The 19,475-nt window shown below is 45.8% G+C and overlaps 1 protein-coding gene across 1 annotated transcript in view; it reads left to right on the top strand.

Moving 5' to 3' along the window:
* Positions 1 to 19,475, top strand: part of OSBP (oxysterol binding protein) — a 460,407-nt gene that overhangs the window by 196,508 nt on the left and 244,424 nt on the right. The window contains exon 4 of the mRNA XM_078666627.1: positions 13,703 to 13,901. Coding sequence (XP_078522753.1) covers positions 13,703 to 13,901 — 199 coding nt within the window. The remainder of the gene's footprint in view (positions 1 to 13,702; positions 13,902 to 19,475) is intronic.

Raw genomic sequence — 19,475 nt, 5'->3', positions numbered from 1 at the left:
ACTGACCTACCCATTGTCCCTGCTCTGCGAACGGGGCTCTTCACCCCAGAAAGTCCTGTTATATACTGCACACTGGTCAAAACAGTAACATTGGTATTTACATAGATCAGAGTTTTTGGCACAGTAATATTCATGAAAGCAGTTCATGTTAGCGTGCTGGGACGCCACCTATATGGACACTGCAATGTCACTTCGATGTGGACGACACCATCTACTGGCGCACAGAGGTACTGTTCAAGATTTTCTGGATCCAGTCCGACGTTTGGGGAATATTTTAAGATGAGGAATCTCTGGTGGATGGAGTCTCTTCCCAAAAAAGCATTACCAAAGGTAGGTAACTGGTTTGTCATAAACAATTTATATAATTTACTTAGACACATTTTCCATTTCTTACCAACACAGACCTGCCCTGTAAGTCTTCTTGAAAACACTTCAGTGCATGTCAACTCTGAAGCCTTTTATGTGAAGATTCATCTGTTTCTTTGCAAGCATTTCCCCGTTAGAAAATCTAATCTTCCCTTAGTACAATTATGTACGTATTTATAAAGGTATCTATCTGATAATCATGCCTCTCTAGACATTTCCACAATGTATATGCTGTGTGCTAGACTCAACCTCGTTGTTTCTTTTTGAAAAAATATATCCTTTCTATCTTTAAAGCAATCTTTGCTGTTCTGTTCACAACACTCTTCATTAAAAAAATAATCTCATTAATGCTTGAAAATTGCCAAGCAGGAAGAAAGGTGATGTGCATGGGACTGCGTTGCAACAAGGAAACTAAACTCCGATACGGAAAACCAGTTTACAATAGACAAAGTGAGGTGGATCGATAATAATAGATAACATATCCCATTGGGGAGTAATTGACGGCTTTGTGACACACAATTATAAAGACACTCCATAACCAGAGGATATCACAGGGTAAAGCATGACCATTACATAATTAACAATTGCGCCACCTACATGAATGTATGTAAGTGGCAGAAGATAGCATCATAGCATCCTGGATTTAAATTATCATTGAAATAAGATGACTATGAACATCGATATTTGAAATCCTGATTTGAGGAGTGGATGGTTGGTATCCTGTGACTTTAAACACATGGGGAAATGTGTCCTAAAAAGGAAGGAGGCAAGAATATAATACATAAAGGTGCAGATTATGCTAGTTTTATTTATTTATTGTATTTCTAGAGCGCACTGTCACCTGGCAGGTATCCTGGCGCTAGTAGTTCAGAGTCCCATCACAAGAGCCACCTAAGTCTTCGGAAACAACCATGTTTTTAGTCTCCTTCTAAAAAGGAGGTCACTCACTTGTCTGAGTTCCAGAGGCAGAGTTTTCCAAAGCTCTGCAGCTGAAACCCCAAACCTGATCTAACTTTCCTAATTCTCGGGACCTTTACCAACTTCGCCCCAGAGGAGCGGAGGGTTCTCGTAGAGACATACCATACAAATTTCCTTCCAAAGGAAACGGGCCCCAGCCCATTCAAGGCTTAGAACACCAAGCAATGAGACTTAAACTGGACTCTCTGTCTCAGTGGGAGCCAATGCAGTTCAGCCATTGCCAAAGACAAATAGGACCTTCTAAACCAGCCAAGCACTAATTTGGCTGACGTAGACTGAATCCTCTGCAGCATATCAAGAAGGAAATTAGGGGACTCAAGTAACAAGGCATTACAGTAATCTAATCTTGTAAGAATAGTACTGCGAACAATTAATGCACGCGCCAAGGGGGGCAGCAGAGGGAAAATCTTCCGCAAAGATATAATAATAGCCAGACAGCAACCTACTGTTTTCGTCACATGCGCTTCCATAGTAAGTTTACTATCAAATGTCACACCCAGATTACAAACGGTCTTTACCGGCTGAATGACGGTCAGGGTGTCGAGAGGCCAAAAGTTGCTAGGTAACCCGGAGGGAACCCTTTTCGTAGCACAGTAGAGCACCTCCGTCTTGTCAGCATTGAATTGCAGTGAATTTTCCCTCAACCAAAACGCAGTGTCCTGCAAACATTCATGAAACACTTACAATGAGGTTGACTGATCACCCTCAAGGGAGAGAATCAGCTGCGTGTCATCCGCATAATTTACAATATTAATATTATGTTGTCTGATGTCTGCTATTAGAGGTTTCATGTAAATGTTAAATAAAATGGGACTGATGGCAGAGCCGTGCGGTACGCCATGCGTGGTTTTAGTAAAAGCAGATTGATAAGGGGGGAGGGACACCACTTACTGTCTGTCCAGAAAAAAAGACTGGAACTACCTCAGAGCACTAGAGAGCACCTCAGAGCACTACCCATCACTCCCGCCTCTCTCAACCTTCTCAGCAGGATTCCATGATTGACTGTATCGAAGGCGGCAGACAGGTCAAGCAGAATAAGTACTGCTGCCTCACCCCTGTCTGCCTGTCCCCTCAGTTCATCCATCACGGTCACCAAGGCTGTCTCAGTGCCGTGGGACGGCCGGAATCCAAACTGGACCTCCTCCAGTAAATTATGTTGTTCCAAATATTTCAAAAGAGTGCTACACACCACTCGTTCCACGATTTCAGCTGGAAAAGGCAAGAGAGAGATGGAACTATAAATTTTAGGGCACTCTGGGTCAAGGGAAGGCTTTTTTAGCAAGCGTGTCATCACCGCTCGCTTCCACTGAGATGGAACCACTCCGTCAGTAAGCGACTGATTACAGATCGGACGGAGTGTGGGAAACAGCTCTACCTGAAACTCTTTCAAGATTTTATAGGGCATTGGATCTAAGGGGGACCCAGAAGGAATATCACATGCTAATCCATGAAAGTCCTCTGCCTGAAGGGGCAGGAATTCAGATAGATGATTAGCAGGCCCATCTTCTAGGTTGACACCAGCGGCCTCCACACCGGTTACCTCAATGCCCGCAGTCTCGGCATCTCCCACCTCAGATTGAGGATAGACCCCGCCAAAATCATTAATGATGTTTTCGTGAAAGAACCTAGCCAGGTTCTCTCACAGTTCTTGAGAGGGGGGTACCACGTTCTTAGAACACCCAGGGTTGGTCAGGCTGTTCAAGATGTTAAAAATGCTTCTATAACATTGAGGATCAAAGTGGAGAAATGTTCCGCCTTGGCCTTGTTAATCGCCTTGTTATAGTCCACCAGCTTGATTTTCCAGGTGAGCTTATCCTCATCCAGATAACCATGTCTCCATCTCCTCTCCGCGTGTTTACAATCAAGTTTTAGGTTTTTCAAACTCTCATTGAACCACGGGGCAAAGGGTTTAAAGAGTCCAAAGCCGTAAAGTTGCGTAAAGTTCTGCCCCTTCTCCCCGCCCAAGCCAGACCGGAAGTAGTTCGTGGGACAATACTTAGTCGCTTAGACTATTGTAATGCGCTGCTTCTGGAGGCCCCAAAACATCTGGTGGGGAAGTTACAACGAGTGCAGAACATGGCCGCTAAGTTGGCACTCTCACGTCCTAGGTCCAGTTCTTCGACCATGGCTTTGAGAGAGCTACATTGGCTCCCGGTACATCTGAGAGTGATGTACAAAGCCGCTTGCTTGGTGTTTAGAGCAGTACATCAGTTGGGCCCGATACCGCTGCAGAACATGTTCACTTGGTATGCTGCCCCGCGACTTTTACGTTCTTCTTCTGCGCATTTGCTGGTGGTCCCGCGGTTTCAGAGAGTCAGGATGGGTGGCCGCTCGTTCAGTGTGGCAGCGGCCAAATGTTGGAATTCTCTGCCACTCTCCTTGAGAAGCCACAGTGACTACCTTCCGTTCAGGAAAGCGCTAAAACACACTTGTTCCCTAAAACTGCTGTGTAAGTGAATAGTGCCACTGCTCTAGTTCAAGCGCCAGGATGCCCTCTGGGTGACAGGACTGCGCTCAATAAATACACAAAATAAATAATAAATAAATAAAGCCAAAGTGATTGTAGTACAGAGAGCAGTATAGTTCTCCTCAACTTGTAGCTCAGAGGAAAAACAATCTTCTACCAGAAACAGCGGGTCCTGACCCCTCTTACGCAGAAGAGCCTTCCAGTCTAAACTCTCAAATTCACGCGAGGGAAAGACAACCCGAGTAGTTTGCATGGCAAGGTTCACAAAAAATGTAATCAGAAGTGGTCTGTCCAGACCAGAGGCAACACTTCCTCAATAAACACATGATTTTGCCTCTGTAAAAATTAAATCTAAAAGATGCCCTCCATTATGAGTAACTTTGGACACCTGCTGAAAGAGACCAAGGCCTTCACAGGACTTAAGGATGTTAACTTAACCCATATCAAGGGAGCCATTAAGCCACAAATTAAAATCACCCAAAATCACCAGTCTACGGTGAGTAGCGGCCATATTAGTAAAGGTCTCCAGCAGCAATTGCTGCTGCTGGACACTAAAGGCCCCTGGGGGTCTATAACAAATAATCCCAGTTAAAGCCTGGCCAAAAACATTCTTAATAACAAAACCTAATAGTTCAAAGCCTGAGACCACATCAATATCTACAGTAGCCAGATTCAGGGTATATCTATATATCAACCCGACCCCCCCGCCCCTCCCCCTAGGTCTCGGTTTATGGAATATCTTGTAACCAGGTGGACTTGCCAGGCCAGGATCGACCTCACAGTCTGGGCGAGTCCAAGTTTCTGCCATGAACGACACTTCAAGTTCATGAGCTTCCAACAGCAACTGAATTTCTACCTTATGCTTCGGCAGTGATCTAACACTTAAAAGGAAACCACCCCGTTCCCTCTTCCACTCCCTCACGCGTTGCAACCGTTTAGCGCAGCCACGGGGAAACAAAGGGCCCCTCGTTTTAATATTATACATGAGTGATTCCCCTGCATTTAAGCCATCAGTCTACAACAGACCCAGTGGGTATTTGCTAATAAGACCTGGCGAAATCGGTCACCGGGCACCTGCTTACACCGACAGCAAATATATAGCTTTACTCACACGGCTCACGATAACCCACAGATCAGACATTGAATATATCTATTTATATTTATTTCTCTATATGACCATACCCTAAGATCTGGCCTCTTTAGACTAATCTCAACTACCGAGTGTCTGCCTTTTATTGCAGTATTATACTTCTACTTATATTGACTCATGTAGCTTTTTGTTTGCACCTGTATTTTGTTCCAGTATATCATTATTATTATACTTCTACTTGTATACTGTACATTTTTATAAGCTGCACTCATCTCACTTTTATTCTTGTATTGCACTGATTGCTACCTCATATATTTTTGTAAGCTGCACCCATTTCACTTTTTACTCCCGGATTGCACCAATTGCTACCTCTTATATTTTTGGTTATGTTGGTTGCTCACTAGTGTCACTTTTGTTCCATGTAACTTACTGTTTGCATTTGTTTTTTGCACATGTGTATCACTATAGTCCATCCTCCCATACCCATCTAAACCGCTATCCCAACATGGATCCCATCGGCAAGCACACATATAAATCAACTAGCCATCCACACTCACCAAGAAAGCCGCTAAACGCTTTAAACACAACTTCCTGAGGTCCCACCCTGAAACCCCCTTTGCCGACACCTACTTCTCACCTGTCAATGGATCCCTGAACACCAATATCATCTTCCACACCACACGCAGAGCTCAATGGAGAAAAGCGTTCCTCACCTTACTCACCGTTTCCACCACCAGGAAATCCGCTCACGGCCTAACTCTCTCCATCACACCATCCCAACTCTTCCCAGGCAGAGCCACCATTACCATCTTCAATAACGGGATTGTCCTATCTCAATCCACAGACAGGAACCTGGAACTACTAGACAACCTGTTCCCCACGTTCAAAGAGCACCTCTCCAATCCGCGGACCGACACTCATATTTCCTTCAGTCCTACCACCCCTGACATCACAGCTCCCACCACCCACAACCCTTCTAACCTAGTTCAGCACCAGGTAGCTACTACACACTCCTCATTTAGAGACACACCTACCACCCCTGACTTCTCAGATCCCCCCCACAACCCTTCTATCCCAGTTCAGCACCAGGTAGCTACCACACACGCCTCAAACACAGACACAGATCTCTCCCCCTCATACACCACTCGCACCCTCACCCCCCTACCAACCCTCGGACCTCCACGCATACCATCAACACTCCTCTCACCCCTGACATCACAGCTGACATTAACACTCCTCTAACCCCTGACATCACAGCTCCCACCCACAACACATCTAACCTAGCTCAGCACCAGAACGACACGCACAACGACAAATCTCACCCTTTATCCCCCCCATTCTCAGTCCCCACTACCCTCTAACTAACTACGCAGAACACACCTCCTCTCTTAATTTAACTCCCCCTCCCCACAACAGGACCATCTTCAATCCCATTCCCCCCCCCACTCTCAGCCCCCACTACCCTCTAACTAACTACGCAGAACACACCTCCTCTCTTAATTTAACTCCCCCTCCCCACAACAGGACCATCTTCAATCCCATTTCCTCCCCCACTCTCAGCCCCCACTACCATTCCTGCACCCCCACCACCACTAACATACACCCATCCTCCACCTTGATCTCTCTGCCTACCACCAATGCCCTCACTCATACCACCAACCTCCTCCCTACCTCATCCACACCCCTCCCGCCCAAATCCTCTCTCCTCCCTAACACCATCCCGTACACTAACACAACGGAGCCCTGCAAGAACACCAGCCCACTCCCCCACCTGCACGCTAATTCCCTGGTCAGTCATTCACCTCTGATTTCCACTCCCACCTCCAACACCTACCCCACGTTGGACAAGATTATGGCCACCCTCATCCAGATCAAAGAAGACATGCACATCATCAAAGAACTACTCTCCACACACCCCATACACCCCTCACCCACCTCCACCTCCCCTCCCAACATGTCCCCTACCCTTCCTGCTGTCTCTCTCACTCAACACTCCCCACACCGGACGGCAATCCCTGTTCGCAATCGCAACAACCGCCCTCGTCGCCCCTGCAACCCCTCACCCACCTCCACCTCCCCTCCCAACACGTCCCCCACCCTTCTGGCTGACTCTCTCACTCAACACTCCCCACACTGGACTTCAATCCCTTCTCGCAATCGCAACAACCGCCCTCGTCGCCCCTGCAACCGTCCTTCGGACCTCGACACACTCACCCTCCTCCGCTCCTACGACCCAGCCCCCCAAAATAACACATCCACCACACACCTCACCATTCCCACGATACACTCAAATCCCCTTAGACCCCCCACACTAAACAGCAGAATCTCCATCCCCTATAACCTTAGAAAAGTCCCTCTCTCTCTAGAACCCTCTACCACCCTCAACACACCCCGTCTCAAATGCACTCTCCTCAACTGCAGATCGGCCTCGAAACATTCCGCCGCCATCGCTGATCTCCTCTTAACGCTGGACCTTGACCTAATCATCCTGACTGAAACCTGGCTAACTGAATCCTCGTCACCTATAATGGACATTCTGGTTCCTCCCAACTACCACATCATTAGACTTGACAGGTCAGGCAAAATAGGTGGTGGAATCGCATGCATCTACAGGAACAACCTCTCTGTTCTGAAAGTCAATTCCACCTCCCTACCATCCCCAACTTCATGTGAATACATCTGCCTCGACATTATTAGTGAGGGCAAACCGATATGCTCTCTTCACAGCATTTACCACCCACCCAGGGACAACCTCACCTTTTCCCAACAAATCATGGATATGATCTCAACCAATTCCGGGCGGCAGCTCACCCAAATATACCTTGGCGACTTCAACCTCCACTGGAACGATCGCAATGACGCGGTGGTAAATAGTCTTAAAAATGTCCTCAATGCCCTTGACCTCACCCAAATATGCAACAGCCGGACCCACGAGAAAGGCTCTATCCTCGACCTTATCTCCAAAGAGGACTCTATCCAACTCGAGTCCATCCAACCCTGTGACTGGTCAGATCACCATATTGTCACATTCTTCATCAATGAAAAAGTTAAATTTAACCCGATTCAATCCTCCAAGCCCAAAGTCTGGAAAAGAGGCCTGAAAAAACTCAACCCAAGCTCTCTGCCTCCTAACAGCTGCAATCTCCTACTTCCACCGACCGGCGCTACGGACGTTCAATCCCTGACTGACCACTATCTCAACGCTATGACCTCAATAATTAATGAGGCGGCACCTATGCAGCTAAAAAGAGTCTCTACTAAAATCTCCAATCTATGGTACGACGGGAGTCTCAATGAGGATAGACGAGACATGCGAATGGCAGAGCGCACCTGGAGATCAGCTCCCTCTGCACTACACCTAAAAACTCTGAAGAAAAAGAGAAACGCCTATTTCAGGAAAATAAAACGCTGAAAATCAGATTTCTTCAGCCTCCAGCTCGACCAAGCAAAAAACCGTCCGAGAAAACTGTTTGAGCTAATCAGAACACAATCCAAGGAACAACCCCAACCACTCAGCACTGTATGCGAAGCACCCTCCTGTGAAGACTTCTCCGCTTTCTTTATCCAAAAAACTGACAACATAAAGAGCGATCTCCTCATTGACGCAAGCCTCTACTCCAAACCCCACTGCATAGCACCCACAGATCCAAAAAACAATGCTACATGGTCAACCTTTGGCACCTACTCTGAAGAAGAAATTGGCAAACTGCTCAGCACCTTGAAACCATCCAATCACCTCACGGATCCCCTTCCTGCTAACGCTGTAAAAGACTTTACCCCTTTGCTTCTCCCACTCTGGACTAAAATTATCAACAGCTCACTTCAACAAGGAACCATTCCTGACTCCCTCAAAGTTGGACAAGTCACACCTTTACTAAAGAAACCTACAGCCGACCCCTCTGATCTGAACAATTACCGTCCCATTACCAATATTCCCACTCTCGCCAAACTGCTGGAAAAATGCGCACAACTACAATTGACTAAACACATTGAACAGTTTGATCTCCTCAATCCTCATCAATCAGGCTTCCGAGCAGGACACAGTACAGAAACTGCTATGACTCACATAATTGACGACGCACTTCAAATGCTAGACCAAAACGACACCTGCCTCCTCATCCTCCTTGATCTCTCTTCAGCATTCGACACCGTTAAACATGAGAATTTACTCGAACTACTAAACACAAGAATGGGTTTATCTGGAACTGTTCTCAAGTGGTTCACTTCCTTTCTACACAACAGGTCGCAGAAATTCAAGAGCAACAACCTGATGTCCTCGCCAATACCTATAACGCTAGGCGTCCCCCAAGGATCCTCCCTATCCCCGACTCTGTTCAACCTAGTTATGGAACCTCTCACCACCTTGCTACAAGCATCCAATGTACACTTTCACATGTACGCCGATGACACACAACTTTATCTCAAATTACAATCCCCCAAAGACATTTTGCTCCTGAACTCAACGATCAGAAGCACCCAATCCTGGCTTGCCGATAATCATCTCAAACTCAATGCTCTGAAAACAGAGTTCCTTCTGATCTCACCTCCAGCGAAGATCTCCACCACTCAAATTTGGCTTAAACACCTAACCGCACTCAATGTCCAACCCACCATCGTGGACTCAGCAACATCTTTAGGCATAACACTCGACACCAATCTCAACATGCAGCAACATATCAGCAAGGCAACTAAGGGAGCGAACTTCCAAATCAATACCCTGAGGAAACTTAAACCCTTCCTCCCAGCCAAAGACTTCCAAACCGCAGTACAAGCACTAGTCATCCCTCGAATAGAATATGGCAGCATCGCCCTCTGCGGACTCCCCCTAACTACTACCCCCTAAGAGCTTCTCTAAACGCTGCAGCGAGACTCATCACTGGGTCAAAAAAGCACTCTCACATCTCCCCTGACTTGAAATCCCTGAACTGGCTGCATTTTGAAGCCAGAATACATCTGAAAATCGCCTGCATGACACACAAGGCGGTACACCTGAACTCACCCGGCTACCTCACTCAGAAGCTAACAATCTCTGGCAGCGCTAGAAACACTAGAGGCACAAACAATCTTCTGCTGAAACCTCGAAGATTCCGGAAAGAAAAAACCTATAAACGCTGCTTCTCAGGAATGGCACCCAGGATCTGGAACTCACTCCCTCCCGAAACCAGGCTCATCTCTTCCACTACACTCTTTAAGAAAGAAGTAAAAGCTATCCTTATGGCTAAATACACCTTAACTATTATTTTGGAATCTTTAAAGACTCTCCACCGATATGTACTACTTGTTTGACCCCGTTGCTTAGTTATATTTCTTGTATTATTGATTTACATGATTGGCTTTGCCCCCACCTATTTGTACTGTTAGCTTTACTGACTTATCTGTTTGACTATGCTCCCTCATGTACCCCTTCTTTGTAAAGCGCCCTGATATCTGCAAAGATCTTGTCCGCGCTATATAAAACTTTCAAAATAAATAAATAAATAAAAATATGTACAACACTCATGGGTATTAGTCTTGGGACCACCTCCATAAGAGATACTACACCCTGACAAGGAGAGTATGGTCTCCAACTGCAACTATGTAACTTTACTTCCAAACCCCATCAACCTGCCATAACAAGACCTACGACACACCATGAGAGTGTAGAATATACAATCCAGTTATGCACTCTCAATGCTTAACCTCCCTTATGTCTAGCCTTATACACAGAGGCCCGATCCCTGATGTAAGACCCGCCGGGCATTGATATTGCATATCAATCCTGACCATTAGGTGAGTTGGGGATCCCACCCTCGTGGGAATAACCAGAATGCTGCTAAATTGTTTTTAATATTCTGTTTTTGTGCACTTACACCGTCACTGCTTGCTTTGAGTGCAAGCGTTGGACCCCCACATGAGCATGCCACTCGTCCCACTCATTGCTCTCACACTTGCTAGTACAAACCCACTATTTAGCATGCGATGTTGTGTGCTACTGGTCACTATTTTTGATTACACTATGCCATTTATGCCCATAACCGGCCTCTTTTGGCAGTGAACAGTGCAACAGAGGTACACCATTCCCACAATCGGTAATGAGCATATGATTCTGATATAGGCAAAATTGTTTGTAGACTTTATCATATAGGTCCTGACGAATCATGTGTCAATGTACAACAGCGAGAAACATGTTGACCGATTTTTAACACTCCCTAGTCCAGTCTAGAGCCAGGAACATTAAATTCCAGCAAGCCCAGACTAGCCTCACTTTTAATTGAAGCAAGGGATCACCCAAATAAAATTGTCTCTGGTACCCTTGGCTCCATTTTAATTCACCATCCTGTCTACAACCCTCTGGCCCCACACCCGCACTTCAACCACAGGCAGTTGGATTAAAAGATCTCCGCTAAATAGCCCCTCTTTGAGGTGTGCCCGTCGGGGATTGGACTGCCTACCCGACGAGGAGCACTGCCTATGATGAAGCATGACACCTGCAAAGGTGTGTGAGGCAACCATATCCAACAAAATGGATACCCAGTGGTAGGCTTGCACATGTCAACCACCACACTCCCTCTCTCTGTGACCAGCACACCAACCCTCCCTAGGAACAGCCCCGTCCATCTTTTTTGATAAATGCTTCCGTAGGGCACGGACCGCGGCTGGACCTTCCACTTCCCTTGGGTGGTAAATCAGCCCTTCTGATCGCACTGGATCAACCTCCCTCATTTTTTGTAAACACTAACACTTAAAAGCCCACAGGATAGAAAGCTCTTAACAAGAAAGTCAGACAGAGGAGCTGCCGACTCAGCAAAGCGAAGGGCCCCCCTACCATAACCCACCGTGTCAATGTGGTGGAGTTCAGCACTGGAATAACTAAGCATGCAATGCCCATTGTCAGAGCCCAAATCGGCAGGGGATGGAGCAGTATGGCTGGCGCTGGGCGCGTCCTTGGCGCGGATGGGAGCAGACGGGCTTGCCTTTGGCGCGCCTTCGGCAGGTAGAGTTGGTAGTGTTGGTAGATTCTGCTAAACAATGAAGTTGAAAATCAAATTTTCAGTTTGGATATGTCCTGTAGAAGGTGGGGGTAGATCAGCGAACTAACGGAAACACAGTCTTAAAAAATAAAAATGTTTTTTCTTCGAGTGAAGCAAAGTTTTGAATAACATGCTGCATATAATTTGGTTAAAAGTGGATGCCTAAGAATAATGGAGTATCAAATAAATACCTTATTAATAATACATATACCAGCCACCAACCTAACTCTCCCTGTGCATTTACTATTGAATAAACCTTGTCTGCTTTCCCCATACCTTTTTCTCAACCATCCACCTTCAGCCTCTACAACGCTCTGTAATGAACTGGCCCTGGCAAAAAAAGCTTGGATTGTCCAAGGCAACAAACCTATTACAAAATTCAAGGGGGAAATGCTCTCCTTGGATAATGTCTGGCATATCTCCTTCCTAGTCAACTTTATTTTCCTACCTGACAATTTTAGACTTGTCTGTACAGTAGCCATCTGAAAACCCAACAACTCCACTAATCTGCTTGCAGACATAACTGACTTTTCTGCAGTGATGACAAGTCCCAGGCTCTCCAAAAATTCCTTTACCATTTTCAACTTTTGCAAAAATTCCGCCTGCACCAGAAACCTTATCAAAATATTGTTTGTCAAATAATCAGCTGTAGGTGTCTCTCCATCAAGAAGATTACCACTTCCACAGACACGGAATATGGTTCTTAGGCTCTTGTGCTACAGTTTTTGTCACTATCCGTACAGGTGGGATGGACCATCCTAAATGTTGAACCTTTGCTGATATTATTTGTACTGATACTTATGTGATCCAAAATGTAATTTAAAAAATGTTGCAAAATGACACAGCTACTACTACATTTAACACCACAGTGAAACATTAGGGTGCATGAGAATGGCTGAATGGTAACCGCAGACGTTTGTATAACTGTCCTTGTCACTTGAGTTACAGAAAGATTGGCCTTTTCTGTGCAATAGGCATTATGAAATGGGCATCTTTTAATTCCAGATTCACTACCAGTCATATTCTGAAAAATGTTCCTTCCCGTTAGTTCCACTCCATCTTGAAATGGCTGTATACCAGATATTTGTTAAATACTCCAAGTGCATTACAGGACCCTAGCCAATTTTCTTCTTCTCCACCAAAAAATGAGCGCTTTGTACCTGTCTCTTATGGCTACAATTGCTTCCTTTTTCCAACATTTGCCACTAGTACCTGCTGTATGTGATTTAGTATCCACTCTTAGGTAAATTACCTGAATTGGGGCTTCAAGAGAACATGAGGTTTCATAACACGCTCTGGCTATGAAGGACACTGTCTGATATGACTGCTCTGTATTTTGCGTGGAGAAATAAATCATAGAAAGGAGACCATCTTCTTCTTTTTTTAAATATATTTTTATTATCATAAGTTCAAAACAGTGCTGATTACACATACCAATGTCCATTGTCATGTTACACTTATTACAGGGTAGTTCGACAGGTAATACTTTAAGGAGAGACCATCTTTTACGCGAAATCATTAATTCCAACTCATTTAACATAGAAACCTTCAAACCTTGGAGATTTTCTACAAACCCAAAAGCAGCAGTACATTTGTAGGTTAAACAGTGTGCTTGATATGACCTTGCCATAATGACAATTAAGATTATTGAGACTTTGTTTAATTATCCATAGCTAAAAATGAAATCTCGATTTGTATAGTCTCCTTGGAATTTTTTGTTCTTTACTTTCATGTAAAAAGCTGTAGTCTTCCTTTATTATTTTTTATTAATATAGAAACTACCTCTCCTAGGCTTGTCGGGACTTTCTTCTGTTGGCACAAACACATAGCAAAAAGTGGCAGAAGTCGTTGCAGTATGAAAGGGATCAACGTATTCGCCTGGAGGAGACGCTGGAGCAGCTGGCAAAGCAGCACAACCACCTAGAGAGAGCATTTCGTGGGGCCACTGTGCTTCCTGCCCAAGCATCCAGTACAAGAGGGTCTCCCAAAGGTGAAATAAATTATTGGGTGTAAATGAATGTTTTCCACTCTTACAATGGTTCTTCATGTTGCTGGCTTTTGGAACGGTCTCCAAGGGGCAGTAAGAGGGTTGAAGTTGAAGGGTAGGGTCTTCTTACAAGAGTCTGAAGCCATTTAGGTAGCAGGTTAGTCCTTTATTTCATGTTCAGCTCTTAAGTTACAGCCACAGTCTGATACATCCTACTAGGGCTCTCTTCTTCCTCCAACTGTAATCAAGTCCCAGGCTGAGCTCGGCACACATACAGCTACATTCCATGCACTTCCACATTCTTGCAGCATCAACACACTGCATTCTACAGCACAGCCATGCAGCTTTCACAGACACATCATGTCACTACATCATCCCCTTTAATCACAGACAGGATAGACAGACATACTGAGCGCCTATTCTGTGTGGAAGCCTATATGTATATTCCTGTTTATGAGACTGAGTAGTATTCTAGTTTCAATGACCAGCATTTAGGGAAATCTGTTGGCAATTTGAATTATTTATTTATTTTATTTAAAGAGTTTTATATAGCGCTGGCTAGACCCGGAGGTATCAGAGCGCTTTACATGAGAATCAACAATGTAACAGAAAAAGTTCAACAATTACACAATAAATCCCCAAAAAAGAATAAGAAATACAATTAGGAGATGGGAGAAAGGAGAGAGAGAGGTAGTGGAGGGGGCAGGGGAGGTGAGAAAGGGAGGATAGGGGAAGAGACAATATGGAGAGACGAAAAGAGATCTTTCTAAGGACCGACAGGGTAAGGTGAAGACCAAGGAGAGAATCCACAGACCCTCGCACCTATAGCTAAACCAAGTAGCTCCATCAAGCATCAGACAAAAAAAGGTTCAGTCTCAATACATTGAGAGAAGGGAGAAGGAGAGACATAAAAAGAGGGAGGATGCGGGAGGAGACAGCAGGAGGGACGAAAGGAAGTGCAACAATGTGGTTTGACAGTATAACAGAAAAAGATCAACAATTATACCTTACAACAAACAGTCAGCAACACGTTAGGAGAGGAGAAATAGGAGAGAGAAAAGAAGTGGGGGGTAGGTGAGGTGAGAAAGTGAGGATAAGGGAAGAGACAACCGTAGAGACGAGAGAAAGTCTGTCTAAAGACCGACTGGGTAGGTGACGACCAAGGAGGGAATCCATGGTCCGTCTCCCCTATAGCTAAACCAGGTAGCTCCATCGGGCATTAGACAAAGTAGTTCGGTCTCAGTTGTCGAGGGAAGAGGTTCGCAGAAAAACACGATGGGAGGGAGATACGGCAGAAAGACGAAGGAAAGTCTGCCCAAAGACTGGTTGGGTAGGTGACGGTCGACGGGGAGTCCCCAAAACCCATCTCCTCTACAGCTATCAGGTAGCTCCATTGGCCTTTGGCAAATAGCTAGGTCTCAATAAGAAACAATTTAAGGAACATAGATGGCAAAATAAATAGAGCGTAGAAGGGAGGGGACAGGCAAGGTGAGAAAGGGAGGATAGGGGAAGAGACCACAAGGAGAGACGAAATGAAAACTGTCTGAAGGCCGGCTGGGTAGGTTACGACCAAGGAGGGAGTCCACGGCCCATCTCCCCTATAGCTAAACCAGGTAGCTCCATCGGGCATCAGACAGAAAAGTTCAGTCTCAATACATTGAGAGAGGAGAGAAGTAGAGATAATAAATAGAGGGAGGAAGCGGGAAGAGACGACAGGAGAGACAAAAGGAAGTCTGGCTAAAGACCGACTGGGTAGGTGACGTCCAAGGAGGGAATCCCCGACTTTTCTCCCCTATAACTAAACCAGGTAGCTCCATCGGGCATCAAACAGAATAGCTAGCTCTCAAATGACGTGGGAAAATTCACAGGTAAACAGGGTGGGGACTAGGGCCAGGACAGGTAAGGGCAGAAATCATTAGCAGGAAAGTGGAGAGGAGTAGAGCGAGGAGGGGTAGGGGGTAGGTAGTTCAGTAAAAGTTACATGATTATAAACAGTTACTGGATGTCTTGGCTGAGGACCTCCCGAAGTTTTGTCTTAAAATCCCTAAACATGCTCCGAAAAACATCTTTAGTCATATGGCTCCTACATGCTTAGTTGTAGGAGATGTATTTGTTGCATAATTGCCTTCATCTAGAAATGGTAATGAAAAAGTTCGCTGATGCAAAGTTTGAGGTTGCATGATCTCAATGTTACAAGTTTGAGTTATCAGACCTTGAAAAATCAGAACACTTTTCTAGCGGCAAGATGGCCATGCACTAGTGAGGCTTAGCCAGCTAGGACAACAGTCCATCAGCCATCTACAGCACCAAGGGACCCCCGAGTGGGAGTAGCCACTGCATTGAGTGTGGGATCACTCAGCGAAAGAGAGTTGCCATTGTATGGCCCACCCAAGTGGTCTCTGCCGTCAGCTGACGGAATCGGGTTATTCATTGGAGGAAATCTTGCTAGATATCGCACTGCGCTTCTTCCGCTGAGGTTTCCTAGCCTGGCCTTTCAAACATTTGTCTGAAAGCTGTGAGAAAAGCTATGTAGTTAGAAAGTTGTGGTTCTTCTTTGTCTTCTGTGGCTGCGGTGGTGTCGCCCATGCTAATACTGGGCCAGACAAGCGCTGACCAGATATCCAACTTTAGCTCTATAGAGGGAAAAATATTGTCAATAAATCCAAGAATTCTTTGGGTCACCCGAAAATCGGGGAATAGTTGTTGAGATTATTAGCACATCAGACACCCTAGCTGTAAGTGCTTGGCATAATGCCAAATTTTAATTTTCGCAGTTGTTGTAGGTCTTGAGCCCTCTGATGAATTGTGTTAACTAGGGCTTGTGCTGACTCCACTGGTTCTTCTTGGGGCAAATGCTTGGGGAAGATCCATGGTGACTAGGACAAAACTGGGTTAAGAGCGTTGCAATCTGTCTGGTTCGTCTCTATAGGGACTTCTCTTTCTGGTTCTGGGTCAAAGAAATTGCCGCTGGTTCTAGGTTTTGAAGCTTCTTGTCTGCTCGAGGTGGGGGTGACGCTTTCCGGTAGCAGTGCTGCTGACAATGAAACACCAAGGCACAGTGCCTTCCAGAAGGCGTCCCCAGGAAGAAAACCCTCAAAGGGAAATAACCTCCAGTTGAAGCGGAGATGCCAATTTGGAATCAAGTCAACAAAAAACTCAAGGAGCAGAGTTTAGGGCTGAACACAAAGGACAAGGAGGAAGGGATATCAGAACAGAAAGTTAGAAACTGGATCGCAGGAAGGAGGGCCAACATGAAGAAGGAATAGACGGAGATTCTGAGAAGTAGCGAAGACACTCCAGCAGGAGCGAAGAGTGTTGCAATGCAAGGAGATGGAAGATTCAGACCCTTAAAAACCCATAGACAGGAAGTGATGCTGAAGGAAATAAGCAGTCACCATCTTGGTTTGGGAAGTAGTAATGATAAAGATAAGAAATTTCGCCATGTTGCAGTGGTGAAACAAAACCCTTTCTGCTGCATTCTGGGAACAAGACAACCACGAAGATGGCCCCCATGCAGAAGAATGTCTGCCAGAAAAACAAGTGAGATTGATATCCTGGCCTACCAGGCACCAGGCACCAGGTAAGGGCTTTGTGCTTCTGTAATTAGTGCGGGATGCTGCGGGGGGAACTGCAGTTCTGAGGCTGGAACCTTGATGCACAGAGATGCCCGGAGTGCAACCACAGGCCACGACACTGTATTGCGCCACACCAGAGAAGCAAATGCAAGCGTGTCTGGTCGAATTGCGGCTCGCAGCATGACACTATGCTGGCGTTTAAAAACAAACAAGCAGCTCTTCACAGCAAAACATCGAGCAACATGGAGACCATGTCGGACAGGCCCCCTCCTAGCTAGATTCCGAGCCAGATCTGAGTTGTTTACTTCTGGGAATGAAGCAAAGCTTAGCGAAAATCGACTCCAAAATAGACACCTTGTCTGATTGCATTGACCGCATCAAAGAGCGTGTTTTCGCACAGAGACAGATTTGGCCATTTTAACCAGCACATGTCTGATGTGGAGGACGTGGCGAAATGGCACAGTGAAAAACTACTCCATATGGAAATAATCCTAGAGATTATCAAGGCCAAAAGCGGTCACACAGACATGACCTTCACCTACTTGGTGTCGTAAAGACCACAAATATGGGTCACACGGAGAAATAGGTCGAGATCTTGAAGCAACTGTTTGGGACTAATCCTTTCACTCCCATGATTTTGCTGGAGAGAGCACACTGATCACTGAGCCTGCACCCCCCTACTGGGGGCATCAGCCCGACCCATCATTGCACAGCTTTTCACTTAAAAAGATCATGACACAGTGTTCTGGCGTGCTAGGGAGCTAGAATCCCTCCAATATGATGACAAATCCGTGTACCCTAACTTCACATTTGCGGTCCAAACCGTGAGAAGGTAGTTACTTCCAGTCAAGCGCACACTCAGAGCGGCTGTAATCAACTATAGCATACTCTGTAAACTAAACTAAAGGTCATGTACAACGGAAAACCGCACCTCCTTTACAGACCTGATGCAAGCAGAAACATTTGTGCGACAGAAGCCAGGACAGGCTTGCTTCCCCCACAAGAAGGATCGACCTACAACGGCCAACACAACTGACTCTGACTGCTAATGACTAGTTCTCACATATTAACAGTCAGCTGGAGATGTCGATCTCCGAGGACTCTCGAAATCACTAGAGGACAAACTGGAGCATGACCGATCTGGCCTACCGTGCAACTGTTTTCTTTGGATCATGGCCATTAATTCTGGTTCCACCTCTAGACAAAGATAATGTCATGGTCAGTTACAGAGAATATGGGGCGTGGACCACTAGCCTGCAGCATCTTCCAAGGACTTACTCTAATCATGCCCGGTCCTGCTGGAGCCAGCTATGCAAGATTCCCGGGTGTTCACCTGGCGGCTCTCATGTGGAGCCCGGAGAGACAAGTATTTTGTGAAGAGATAAGAGAAGAGACTATACTCTTCTTTGACATAAATGATAAGTCATCAGCAGCCCCTCAATACTATGGCAGAAGTACAAGGTGGTGATATGCAGTATGCATGTTTTGTAGCAAACTTGGCTTCTTTGCAGAGGCCACCCACTTTTTGGCCCATTTTGGACTGCTAGATGCTGGTTTTTGACTCTGAAAGTGCTATGGGACCTGCTAACCACGCCCCAGTACCTGTGCTCTTTTCCTAAAAGTGATGTCAATTGGTACACCCAATTGGCATTTTGCCCCCTTATAAGTCACTAGTATATGGCACTAGTGGTACCCAGGGCAAGGAGTTAAAGGTGTCACCAGGGCTGCAGCACTGTATTGTGCCACCCTGTGTGACCTAAGTAAAAGTATGTCTGCAGGTTTGTCATTGCAGCCGTGCACAAGCAGCCTGTCTGCTCGAGAGTGACTCTGCACACACTATGTGCTGCCGAGCCACGGCACTGCCTTAATGTAAGCAAGTCACTGTTAAGGTTGTCCTCCTAAGCCCAGCAGGTAGAGTGCATTATATTAAAGGTGTGTATATATATATATATGTTTGAGGCATATGAGCTGCAGGTCTCACACTGGGCACTAGACGTAGTTC

The sequence above is a fragment of the Lissotriton helveticus genome, chromosome 1_1 (genome assembly GCF_964261635.1).
Source record: "Lissotriton helveticus chromosome 1_1, aLisHel1.1, whole genome shotgun sequence".
NCBI classification, from domain to species: Eukaryota; Metazoa; Chordata; class Amphibia; order Caudata; family Salamandridae; genus Lissotriton; species Lissotriton helveticus.
The sequence above is the reverse complement of the archived record's forward strand: the minus strand, read 5'-3'. Positions and strand labels throughout refer to the sequence as shown.